General features: G+C 36.8%; 1 protein-coding gene across 4 annotated transcripts in view; it reads left to right on the top strand.

The window, feature by feature from the left end:
• MPP7 (MAGUK p55 scaffold protein 7) overlaps window positions 1-13,428 on the top strand; it is a 302,487-nt gene that overhangs the window by 78,471 nt on the left and 210,588 nt on the right. For all 4 annotated transcript variants that reach the window (XM_072749255.1, XM_072749256.1, XM_072749257.1 and 1 more), the window contains one exon: window positions 1,379-1,540. In XM_072749255.1, coding sequence (XP_072605356.1) covers window positions 1,504-1,540 — 37 coding nt within the window. In that variant the 5' untranslated portion in view covers window positions 1,379-1,503. The remainder of the gene's footprint in view (window positions 1-1,378; window positions 1,541-13,428) is intronic.

Below are 13,428 nucleotides of genomic sequence, written 5' to 3'. Positions count from 1 at the left end.
ATGCAAGCCATTGCACGGGATAATTTGGTTCGAGATAGTCTGGTGATTTTTTTCATCCTAAGATTTGCTGTGATAATTAGAAAGCTAATTTAGAAGGTTTTAATAGAATTTTACAGTTTGGACTTTTTCAATGAGCTTTGGCAAGCTCCTTTTATTCTGTAAATGAATCAGCAATTTAAAGGCTTCCCAGGTTGAAGTGAGCCAGTGTTTCGAGTGTTTACAATATCTGTTTTTCTTGTTAATATATGTTAAAATATGCTTTTAAATTACTGAATTTGCTTTATAGCAAACTGGGGAAAATGCATTAAAAATCGACTTAAACACATGGTGTGGGTCTTCTGATTTCTAAAAAATGTAAATGTAGTCTATTTTCCATTATTAGCAGTGGTCCAATTTAAACCACATGGCCTTCTCCTAGGTGTCAGGCCAGCATCAGTTTTAATCTTCTTTCTTTTATGTTTTCATTTTATAATGTCATTGCCTGAATTAAAGAGCTCCAGTCATAATAGCGAGCATTTCTTGTTTGCTAGTCATATGCCAGATGCTGTGCTGTGAGACTTAGTCTATTTCGTCATGAAACGATTCTAAATTGTTCCCCAATTTTATATACGGAAATTAAGGCATAATAAGATTAAAAAGTTGTCCAAGATGATAGAGTTGGCAGGATGAGAGATGAGGCCGAATTCTGGAGTCCTTTCTCCTTAGCTACGAGACAGTAGCGCTTTACAGCTTATTTTGGGATAAACTGTCATTAAAACAGCTTTTGGAAAAGAGTGGATATTTTTTAAGGTGCCCCAAAGCTTAGTTTATACTAAATGAATTGGCTTTTGTGTATTAGCATGGATTGGGAGGTCTCGTTTAGATGAACACTTCTGTGAATCCCTAACATCTTCAGTTCTCGCAGTTTCTCCAGGTGATTTGCAGTTTTGAGTTAGAGAACTTTGCAGTTGGCATATTAGGATGAGCTATTGAAAGAATTCCAACTGTTTGTAAGTTGTCGACCATCTACAGAGTCTCTGTTCTGCATTAGAAATATAGTGTGGAATCACGGTCAGAGAGGCCAAGGATTTTTAGAATAGCACCGGTGTTAAAACCTTTTTACTGTTCTCAGTCTGCACTCAGCAGTCCTCAAACCAACTGGAAAAATCTTTAAGGAAGCCTTGATACATGCGTGAGGAGCTTTCGTGGTTTTAATTAGAAATTTCACATCAAAATAAAAAATCTCACACTTAATATTTGCAAGAAGTATGTAGACAAAATTTGGAAGAATTGTGATCTTGTAGCGTGTCGGAATAAGAACTCTGAATTAGTTGCAGAAGGTTGCAATTTAGTAGACTTCCCTGTTACTATTTTTAAAGAATTTTTCTTCTCTTTTTAGAAACGGCCTGCTCGATATATAAATCTTGGTGGACAGCGTGGCTGCAGGCCATCGAGCTGGAATTCCCTGTGACTTTCTAAGCGGAGGGGGTTTGGTGTGCGTGGTTTCAGCCTGAGGCTTGCATCATGCCAGCTTTGTCAACAGGATCTGGTAGTGACACAGGTATGTGAACCCAAGAGGGGCAGTCTTCCTTGTATCCTTACTGAAATTTTCCTGTCCACAGTGAAAACCAGCATCACTTTAAGTAAGTGCAAACAGATCATGCCTGTTTTTCTGTAGGCAGGGGCAGGGACACAAAATCGACTTACACGCATCCTTCCAAGATAAAAGTTGTCAAAGGACATCGTTGACTGACCACTGCTTTCTCAGGTTGTGGTGGTTTGGCAGATGCTCTTGTATGGTCTTATTTTTTGGAATAATGCCAGGAGTTTAAGTGCTTTAAAAAAAAAAAAAGAGTATTTTAAACATATGAAAAAGCATGGCAAATGCCATGATATTCCTGTTATTATTCACTCAGATTTAATAACAGGAACTTTTTTGCCATCCTTCAGACCTCTCACATTCTTCTTTTAAGAAATGAAACAATCCCTATCTCATTCTTGCATTTTATTTCTACCTGTCACCAGAAATTAAAAAAGTATTCTAAAGTTATATTCTGTCATTAAGGGATTCAGTTTAAACAAACAAGTATATTTCACCTTATTATCAGTGGTAAGATTTAGTGATACTTTGAATAAAGGCTTCTAAGAAAGGGAGGAAACTCATTTATGTTTGTGTAAACTCCTCCTCTTCTGATCTGTTTCAGGGGGTGGGTGAAGTAAGTCAGTGCCCCTTTGAAGTCCTAATCTGGGGTTCCCCAGAATTAGCATTTTTTAATTTTTTAAAAATGTTTTATTTATTTATTGATGAGAGGCACAGAGAGGGGCAGACGGAGGGAGAAGCAGGCTCCTCACAGGGAGCCCGAGGTGGGACTTGATTCCTGGACTGTGTAGTCCCACATTGTGTTCTACTATATAAAATAAATGATTCAACTTTCTATAATGGTTTGGGAAATTATAGATAAAATTTGAGTCATAAATTTACTAGTTGTGTAATGAATAAGTTTTATGTCTTGCTATTTGCCTCAGTTTAATTGCAAAATATTGTTGCTTATATCTATCTCGAAGAATGATTAGAATGGAGTACTTCTAATTTCTGGGGGCAGTGGAAGGGTTATCATGGAAACAGCAGAGGCTACTCAGATTTGAAAATGACTTTCCATACATAGCTGGCTCACTTGGTGCAAATCTAAGTGCCTGTGTGACTCACACCTGGCTTGGTGATATTTTTGACCTGTGTGTCCCAACCAGGTTTGAGTCCTGTTCCAAGAGTCACTGCGTTCAGGGAAGCTCCAAAAGCATGGTGCACACATGAGATGCTTATGGTTCCCTGTAGCTCCTTGCAGACCAGCTGCAGTTTACTGGTCAGGGGTCATTCTTCTACCCCAGGTAGTGTTGCTTGGCACTGTTGTCTCTGGGGTACAGAGTGAGAGAGCATGACCAAAGGGCAGGTGCTCATGCAGCAGGAGAGTGGCCTCTCTGACACACATAGTGCTCATGAAGGAAAATGCTTTCAAATACTTTCCAGGTAAAACATACCATTTTTTCCTCTTCCCCTTTCTACTTATTTCACTAAGGAAAAAAAAAGTTTAATTACACAAGTAATACATTGTCAAAGATGGATAGATAAAAAAGGAAAAGAATTCTTTACCCATTTTTCCTCTGCTCCCAATCTCATTTCTTTCACCATTTGACGAGTATCCTTCAAGAATGTTCTGTACATTAAACACTTATATAGGGATGTGCATAAACATATTTTTAAGGCATTAAGCACTGATAGGTGGATATACATAAATATATAGGGATGGACATACAGAAATCTATGTCTTTTTGTTCTTTCCTTTTTAATCAGATTCTGTCCTACTCTGTGGATTGTTCTGTGACTTTCTTTCTAGACCAAGTAATGTGTCAGAGCTGTATTTCCATGGGATGTGTGTGTGTGTGTGTGTGTGTGTGTGTGTGTGTGTGTGTGTCTGTCTAGATAACCTTTCTATACATATATCTGTATCTCTACCTCATTCTTCTAAACTAAGGCATACTTTTCCATCATATCCCAGTTGAATGAACTATAGTATCATAATTCTGTTGATGAAAGCCTCAGCTTTGCTCCTTTTGTAATATTTTGAAAGAAAAGATGTAAATATTGAATGGATGTTATCAAATTGTCCTCCAGAGGGGTTAAAGCACTTGGTGACCGTGGACAGTGCACTAAAGAATCTTTCTCTTGTAATTTTGCTGAACCTTTTATAATTTTTACCCATCTGAGAGGTAAAACATGGTATCTTAAGTGTTAAAGATGCATTACTACTCCTATTGAGCCTATTTCCACTTGTTTGATGGCCATTTGTTCCTTGGATTTGTCAATTCATCTCCTTTCCCATTTTTCTATTGATTATCATCTTCTTACGTTTTTTTTTTTTACAGAATTTCTTTATTTGGGAATCCCTGGGTGGCGCAGCGGTTTGGCGCCTGCCTTTGGCCCAGGGCGCGATCCTGGAGACCCGGGATCGAATCCCACGTCGGGCTCCCGGTGCATGGAGCCTGCTTCTCCCTCTACCTGTGTCTCTGCCTCTCTCTCTCTCTCTCTCTCTGTGACTATCATAAATAAATAAAAATTTAAAAAAATATTAAAAAAAAGAATTTCTTTATTTGCATTTTGTATATGATGGGGCATTTTAGGTTGAAACACCATTTTTTTTTTCTGTCTAACCATTTGTCTTTTGTTTTCTTAAGTACTATTTCTTTTATTGAAGTTGGTAACTTCTATGTGGACAAACCATTTTTTTCTGTAGGGTTAATGCTTTTTTTTCTTATGCTTTCCTACCTACTGCAAGATAATGGAGATATTCTCTAAGATTTTCTTTTCTTTTTTTTTTTTTTTAACATTTTTTTTAATCTTTATTTATTTATGATAGTCACAGAGAGAGAGAGAGAGGCAGAGACACAGGCAGAGGGAGAAGCAGGCTCCATGCACCGGGAGCCCGATGTGGGATTCGATCCCGGGTCTCCAGGATCGCTCCCTGGGCCAAAGGCAGGCGCCAAACCGCTGCGCCACCCAGGGATCCCTCTCTAAGATTTTCTTCTGAGAGTGAAAACTGTTTGTTTTTACATACTTTAATTTTAGTCCATCATTTACATGTGGAGTGAAACTGTAATCCAATTTTATTTCCCATGTGAACAGCCAGTAGTCCCCAGATCACTTACTCAGTAGTCTATCCTTTAGACATAAATTTGTAATATCCTCTTTATTTTATTTTATTTTTTTTTTATCCTCTTTATTGTATACCAGTGTTATGTATGTTCTGAGTTTTCTTTCTTGGCTTTTTTTTGAAAAATAATTTTAATGGACCCTATTTTTTAGAGCAATTTCAGATTTATAGAAAGATTATAAAGATAATACAGAGTTCCAGTACACCTTATACCTTGTTTCCCTGATCACTAACATCTTTCCTTAGTTTGGTACATTCATTTTGATTAGTGAATTGATACTGATACCACGGTTTTTCTTCTTATAAAGATTTTATTTATTTATTCATGAGAGACACAGGGAGAAAGAGGGGCAGAGACACAGACAGAGGGAGAAGCAGGCTCCATGCAGGGAGCCCAACGTGGGACTCGATCCCGGGTCTCCAGGATCATAGCCTGAGCTGACGGTGGCGCTAAACCCTGAGCCACCCGGGGTTGCCCTGATATACTGTTATTAACTATAATTTATACTTCACTCAGATTTTCTTAGTTTTCCCCTAATATCCCTTTTTTTTGGGCTCCAGGATCTTCTCTTTCATTAGTTGTCATTGTCTCATTAGGCTCCTCTCAGCTCTGAGGGTTTCTCAGACTTTCCTTGTCTTTGCTGACCTTGACCCTTTTTAGGCGTACTAGTCAGGTGTGTTGTAGAATTCTCCTCTATTGGCATTTGCCTTCTATAAAGTACCATTGTTATCATATCAAGGGTATATACCATCAACTTGATTTGTGACTGTTGTTATTGGTCCACAGGGTGAAATAGTCTTTGTCAGGTTTCTCCACTGTAAAGTTGTTCTCTTTTCCCATTCTTTGCATACTGTACTGTTTGGAAGGAGGTCTCCATGTGCAGCCCACACTAGAGTAGTGTGTTAGGCTTGCCCTTCTTTAGAAGCTAAAGTATCTCTATAATAAATTTGGAATATTTTGTCTTTTTTTCCTCCTATTTATTCAGTCATTTCTTCATATCAATGTGGACTAATGGACATTTATTGGTATTTTGGGTTATAATCCAGTACTAAGTTTATTTTGTTCCAGTTGTGTTCCACAATGTGTTCCACATTGTTCCAGTTTGGGCTGCCAGGAGCTGTTTCAGTTGGCTCCCATCAATGTGGGCTTGCTTGTTTTCATTTTAACAATTCCTAACTTTGGTACTGCTGGGTTCCTGAGGCTCATTTTACAGTGCTCCAGTTCTGGGAATCAGCCATTTCTCCAGGGAGCCCTCATGCCTTTTACTGGGCAGTGAGATTAGATCCCAGGATCTGGGTGATGGTCTGTACATTGCTACCAGAGTGTTGTTTCTTTTATGTCCTCTCATCTGACAGAGCAAAGAAACACATGTATATATGCTAACCCATGTAGATAATACACATTGTCAACATTTTTGTGTGCGATCAGCTGTAACTGTAGTGAGCTAAAGATGAATTCTTACTGATGTCACTAACTAATTCATTAACAAATGGATCGTTTTAGCCTCCTTCCTTTGCTTGTCAGTTCCCACTCCCAACAGTGAGAAACGTGGCTGTCACCATCCATTTACTCATTCAATTCCAGTGTATGTGTGAAGCAATATCAGAATTGTTAATCTACACCTCATGGGAAACAGCTTTTATTGACCAGAGTTGATCTTGGTTTCCTTCCTCTGATAGTATTATTCTGTTTTTGATTTTATGAAATCATTCCTTTCGTGCATAGTACCTACGTTCATTCTAGTTTATAAAGTAATTGATTTTTTTCAAACATTATATAACATGAAATGTATATATAGACATACACATAAAACTTTTCAAAAGACAGTTTTAAAATTGGTTATAATGCAATAGCCATGTGATCACCATTTGGTTCAAGAAATCAAGCATCCTGAAAGCAACCTTTCTTCCCGTTCACAATCTCTTCAACTCCTTACAAGTGGACATTTAAAAAAAGATTCCTGTTTTACACTATACAGAAAACATAGTTTATGATTTATGTAAGCTCCCAGGCAGTATAGCTTAATTTCTTATTTTTGAACTTCAGACATGGGATTATACCATATGAATTGGAGTAGTTCTATGTGTTAGACTTTCCAACCACCTTCTCTTGTTCTGTGGCTTGTCCTCTTATGCTTTGTTCTGTCCTCTCCTATTCTCTATGCAGAAGTTACTCGTCAAGCACCATTTTCCTTTAGACTAGTGAGTTTTGAATTGTGTTCATGAAATATTTCCTTAACTTATGACCAAAAAGTTATTCCCTTTTCCATTTTCATCTTGATTTCACTACTCTAGATTTTTGTTTGTAATATGTGAATCTGGATCTCAAAAGAAATTCTCTCAACATTTCTTGTCATATTTGCTCTAGGTTTTTTTCATATTTGCCATTTACTTGATTAAGGAATTTTCCTTTTATTCTTTGCAAAATGACTTTTTAAATGACTAGCCATTGAACTTTGTCAAGTGCTTTTTATTTATTTATTGTAATGATCATATGATTTGTTTCCTGTCAATCTCAACATAGCAAAGTTCATTGGTTTTTGACATTTTTTTAACTGATTTTTGACTGTTCAACCAACTGTCATTGGACCATTATTTGAGATAACCTAATTTGTTCATGATTTGTTATCCTTTTCATATAGTCTTCTGGAGTTAGTTAACTCATAGTTTATTTATAACTTTAATGTCCCCTTTTATGAGACCTCAGCCTATAATTTTGCTTTCTCATTCTCTCTCATCAGATTTTCACAATATCCTGGGTAGCCTTATGTTGTGAGGTGGAAGTCTCTACTCTTCTGTGGATAAGTTTATGAAAGACTGAAGTTAGTTTTTCCTTTAGCAGAACTGACTTGTTGAGTTACTTGGGCCTGGATGTTTTCTTTTTGATAAGGATATTGGTAACTATTTTAAAGATGACAAGAATGTTTAGGCTTTCTATTTCTTCTTGACTTAGTTTTAATGATTTATATTTTTTAAGATTTGGTCCATTTCACCTAAATTGTCAAATTTCTAAAAAAGTTGCTTATAATATTTCATGTGTGCAGTTTCTATGTTGTTTTTCATCTTGGTCCTGATATTGGTACTTACTGCCCTTTCTTCTCTTTCCTCAATATTGCCAGAGTTTTGGCATTACTCTTTTTAGATATAAAACTTTTAGCCTTATTAATTTTCTTCATTGTATATTAGTTTTTATTTCATTGACTTTTTTAAAAAAATCTTTTTCTAGTTATGAACATTTGTTCATAAATTTTCCACCTTCTTCTTTTCCTAACGTTAGCATTTAAGGCTATTTCTCCCAAGGTACTGGTTTTCTTAACTTAGAATCATTTTGTAATTGGTAACTTAGACTTTTCTTGAATTTACAAATAAGAATTTTTAAATTTATCTTTTCTTCCTGAATTCTACCTTAATTGCTTTGAGGTCAGAAAACTTAATTTGCATTGTTTCAGTCCTTTGAAATTTGTTTGCACTTTATGGCCAGCTACATATTCAATTTCTGTACATATCCTCTGTGTCTAAAAAGCTATATTCTGCAGTCATTGAGTATAGTTTTTTTTCCCTGTAGATCAAGTTTGTAAAGTTATTCAAATATTCTATGTTTTCACTTATTTTTGTTTGTTTATTCTCTCAGTTACCAAGAGAAGTAGTGTAAAAAAGTTTCCCTGTATGACCATGGTTGTTTTCTTGCAGTTCTGTTCAGTTTTTTGAGTAGTTTTTAAAATTTTATTTATTTACTTGACACTGAACAAAGCAGGAAGAGTGACAGGCAGAGGAGAGGGAGAAGCAGGCTCTCCCCATGGAGCAAGGATCCTGATGCGGGCCTTGATTCCAGGATCCTGGAATCCTGACCTGAGTAGAAGGCACATGCTTAACCGACTGAGCCACCCATTTGCCTTCTGTTCAGTTTTTGTTGTATATATTTAAATTTGTTATTAAATATGAATTTGTTATTTTGCTGGTGAAGTACTACACTTCCTACTTTTAATACACTTTATTTTAAAGTAAATATACTTTTTGTTGCCATTTGCATATCTTTTCCTATCCTTTTATTGTCAACTTTTCTGTATTCCTGCTTTATTATAGTTTTTGTGAATTACATTTGGAGCTTTCTGAAGCAACAGGTCAGAAGTCTTTGCTTTTAATTGGAGTATCTTCAGTACAGTTCATTATAATGTATGATTTTTAAAATTTAAAATCTAACATATTTTGTGTTGTTTTGTCCTGATTTTTCTAAGTTTCTTTTTCTATTATGTATTCTTTCGGATTGGTTAGCGTTTTCCCTGTGTACAGTTTTGAAGTTAATACATTCTCTTTTATGTTCTTTTAGTGGCTACCTTAGAAATTATGACATGAATTATGACATGAATCCTTTATTATAAAATCCTATCTTAATCTCGTTTTATTGTCATCTGGAAAAAATTCAGAGATATTAGGACACTTTTGCCCCATATACTTTCCTGCCAACTTAAGTGCTATTGTGTCCTGTATTTTAATTCTCTCTAAAAAACAAACAAAAAACAAAAACCCCTCACAACCTTGAAGATATCCTTATTTTGCTTTATATTGTCAGTATTCATTTAGTATTACCACCATTTTGTTTGTTCTACTCTCCATCTTACAGCTCAGCCTTGTCACCCAGGCTGATTTTTCACCTGTTTAAAGTAAAACAGCTCTAGAATCTCCTGTGTTGAAGGTTTGTGGCTATCGAACTATGTCTTTCAGTGTATCAGTGCATGTTTTTATTTCTCTCCATTTTTTTCATTTTAAAGTATAATCGATATGACATACTAGTTTCAGGTGTGCAACATAAAATTGGCATTTGTATACCTTGCACAATGATCACCATATCTTGTCTTGTTAACATCTCCCTCCATGCACAGTCACACCTTTTTTTTTTCTTGTGGTAAGAACTTTTAAGATGTATTTTCTTTTTTTTTTTTAAGATGTATTTTCTTAAAGCAACTTTCAAATTTCCAATGCATTATTATTGACTATAGTCACCATGCTGTGCATGACTTCATTTTATAACTGGAAGTTTGTACCTCTTGATCCCCTTCATCCATTTTACCCACCCAGCCTCACTCCCTTCCCTTTTGGCAACCACCTGTGTATTCTCTGTACCTCTGACTTTTATTTGTTTTTTAGATTTTGGGTATAAATGAAATCATACCATATTTGTCTGTCTCTGACTTTTTTCACTTAGCATAATACCCTCAAGGTTCATACAAGTTGCAAATGGCTAGATTTTATTTTATGGCTGAGTAGTATTCTTGTGTGTGTGTGTGTAAATCTTTTCCCATTCATCCCTCTAAGGATGGTTATTTCCATATCTTGGCTATTGTAAATAATGCTGCAATGAACATAGAGGTACATGTATCTTTTTGAATTAGTTTTTCTTCAAATAAATACCCAAAAGTGGAATTGCTGGATCAATGTGGGAGTTGTATTTTTAAGTTTTTGACTGTTTTCCAGATTATTTTCTATGGTGGCTGCACCAATTTACAACCTCACCAACAGTGCACAAGGGTCTCCTTTGCCCACAGCCTCATCACTTGCTATTTCTTGTCTTTTTGATATTGGCCTTTCTCACAGGTGTGAAGCAATATCTCATTGTGATTTTCATTTGCATTTCTCTGATGATTTGTGATGTTGAACATCTTTTCGTTTGCCTGTTGGTGATCTTTATGTCTTCTTTGGGAAAATATCTATTCAGATCCTCTGCCCATTTTTCAAATTGAATTGTTTGTTTCTTGTTGATATTGAACTCTATGAATTTTTTATATATTTTGGCTGTTATTGAATAGGATTTGCAGTTCTTCTTCCATTCAGTAGATTGCCTCTTTTATTTTGTTGATGATTCTCTTTGCTGTGCAGAAGCTTTTTAGTTTTATGTAGTCTTATTTATTTTTGCTTTTTGATGCCACTGCCTTTGGAATCATAAGATCAAAAAAAAAAAAATCTCCAAGAGTGATGTCAAAGAGCTTACCACCTATGTTTTCTTCTAGGAGTTTAATGATTTCGGGTCTTTCATTCAAGTCATTAATCTATTTTGAGTTAATTTCTGCATATAGTGTGACATGATGGTCCAGTTTCGTTCTTTTATATGTAGCTGTCTAGTTTTCCGAGTACCATTTATTGAGGAGATTATTCTTTCTCCATTGTATATTCTTGCCTCTTTTGTTGTAAAGTAATTGGCCGTATATGCCTGGGTTTACTTCTGGGGTCTGTCTTCTGTCCCCCTGCTCTGTGTGTCTGTTTTTATGCCAATACCATACATTTTGATTACTTTAGTTTTTAGATACTATAGCTTGAAAACAAGGAGTGTGATGTCTCAAACTTGTCCTTTCTCAAGATATGCTTTGGCTATTTAGGATCTTTTGTGGTTCTATACAAATTTTACAATTGTTAGGAAACAACAAATGTTGGAGATCATGTGGAGAAAGGGGAACCCTCTTGCACTGTTGGTGGGAATGTGAACTGGTACAGCCACTCTGGAAAACTGTGTGGAGGTTCCTCAAAAAGTTAAAAATAGAGCTACCCTATGAGCCAGCAATTGCACTGCTGGGGATTTACCCCAAAGATACAGATGCAGTGAAACGCCGGGACACCTGCACCCCAGTGTTTATAGCAGCAATGTCCACAATAGCCAAACTGTGAAAGGAGCCTGGGTGTCCAGGTAAATCGATAAAGATGACGTGGTGTATATATAGAATGGAATATTCAGCCATTAGAAATGATGACTACCCACCATTTGCTTCAACATAGATGGAACTAGAGGGTATTATGCTGAGTGAAGTAAGTCATTCGGAGAGGGACATTCTATGGTCTCATTCATTTGGGGAATATAAAAAATAGTGAAAGGGATTAAAGGAGAAAGAAGAGAAAATGAGAAACATCAGAGAGGGTGACAAAACATGAGAGACTCCTAACTCTGGGAAATAAACAGGGGTAGTGGAAGGGGAGGGGCACGGGGGGATGGGGTGACTGGGTCGGGCACTGAGGGGGGGGCACTTGACGGGATGAGCACTGGGTGTTATATGTTGGCAAATCGAACTCCAATAAAAAATATTAACACAAAAAAATTTTACGATTGTTCTATTTCTGTGAAAAATTCCACTAGAATTTCGATAGGAATTGCCTTCACTCTGTAGATTGCTTTGGTTAGTGTGGACATTTTTGCAATATTCTTCAACCCGGCAGTATGGAATATCTTTCTGTTAATTTGTGTCATTGTCTCTCTTCAGTTTCCTGTAGTTTTCAGAATATATAGATCCTTCATCTTGGTTAAATTTATTCTTGGGTATTTTTTTAAATGTAGTTTTATTTATTTATTTACTTATTTATTTTTTAAATGTAATTTTAAATGGGATTTGTTTTCTTAGTTTCTCTTCCTGATAGTTTGTTGGTGTACACAAGTGCGACAGAATTTTGTATATCAGTTGTGTACTTGCAACTTTATTGAATTCATTTATTAGTTCTAACCGTCTTTTCCATAGTCTTTAGGGTTTTCTATGTATAAAATTGCATTATCTACAAATAGTGATGGTTTTACTTCTTCCTTTACAATTTGGATGCCAATTTATTTCTTTTTTCTGCCTAATTGCTGTGGCCGAGACTTCTAATACTGTGTTGAATCAAAGTGGTGAGAATGAGCATCTTAGCCTTGTTTCTGATTGTAAGCAGGAAGCTTTTCCCTGTTGAGCATGATGCTAGCTGTGGGGTTGTCATATGTGGTCTTATATTTTGAGGTACATTTTGTCTATATGCACTTTGTTGAGTTTTTGGGGTTTAATCTTGGTGTTTCATTGGGAACATGTTTGTCTGTTTCCTCATGTTGCCTGACTTTGTATGTATGTCTTTGCGTTAGGTGAAACAGCTATCTCTTCTAGTCCTGAAGATGTGGCCCTGTGTGGGTGATCATTTTTATTGTTTAACCTTGCTTTAGTTTTTGTTGTCTCTCATAGTGTGTTTCCAATTATTCTAAACCTGAGGGGCTCACAAACACAATCCATCCTGGCCACCAGAGTCTCATATTCAGTAGGCATTGCCTGTGTGGGGTGCATGTACCTGCTGGCTTGGGGGCCTCTGGCAGTGGGAGTGTCACTAGAGGTCAGGGCACTGGCCTCCTGCTTCTGGCAGGGCCATGGCAGCAGTGTGGAGGGGGAAGGAGGTACTAGAAGGTTAGATTGAGAATGCAAAAACAACTCCTGCCAGCATTGGCAGTAGCAAGGTAGAGAAAGAGCATAAATATGCCACCTTCCAGAGGCTTTTGTCTTTGGACGGAATCTGAATAGGCTTTTGCCCTTCTGGTAGATGCTTTAAGATTAGCAAATGAAACTCCTTCACATCTGGTTTAAGCTCCTTTCAAACTGGTGCTTTTGTACTGGATCCTGAGGCACATGAGTCTGAGTGTGAGCCCTATAAGAGCAGAGTCTGCATTCACTACAGCCCTATGATTCTCTTGGATGGAAACTCCATTGGTTTCCACCAGCCAGGTGTTTTGGGGGCTCTCTGTCTGGTGCATCTCTTAGGGGTCACGGTGCATGATGTATAGCACAGATCCCTCCTTCAGGGAGGGGTTCTGTATTTGTGAGACCCCTCCTTCATGGGTTGTTGCATGGGGGGTGGGTTTTTGACAAAAATACAACTACGTCTGTCACTCCTTACTGTCTGTGTAGTTTTTTACCCCTGTTGTGAAGTAGTTGTCCAGCGAGTTTTCAGGTTCTTCTCAGAGGTAGTTGTT

Source organism: Vulpes vulpes, chromosome 2 (genome assembly GCF_048418805.1).
Source record: "Vulpes vulpes isolate BD-2025 chromosome 2, VulVul3, whole genome shotgun sequence".
Lineage (NCBI taxonomy): Eukaryota > Metazoa > Chordata > Mammalia > Carnivora > Canidae > Vulpes > Vulpes vulpes.
This window is presented reverse-complemented; position numbering and strand designations above follow the sequence as displayed.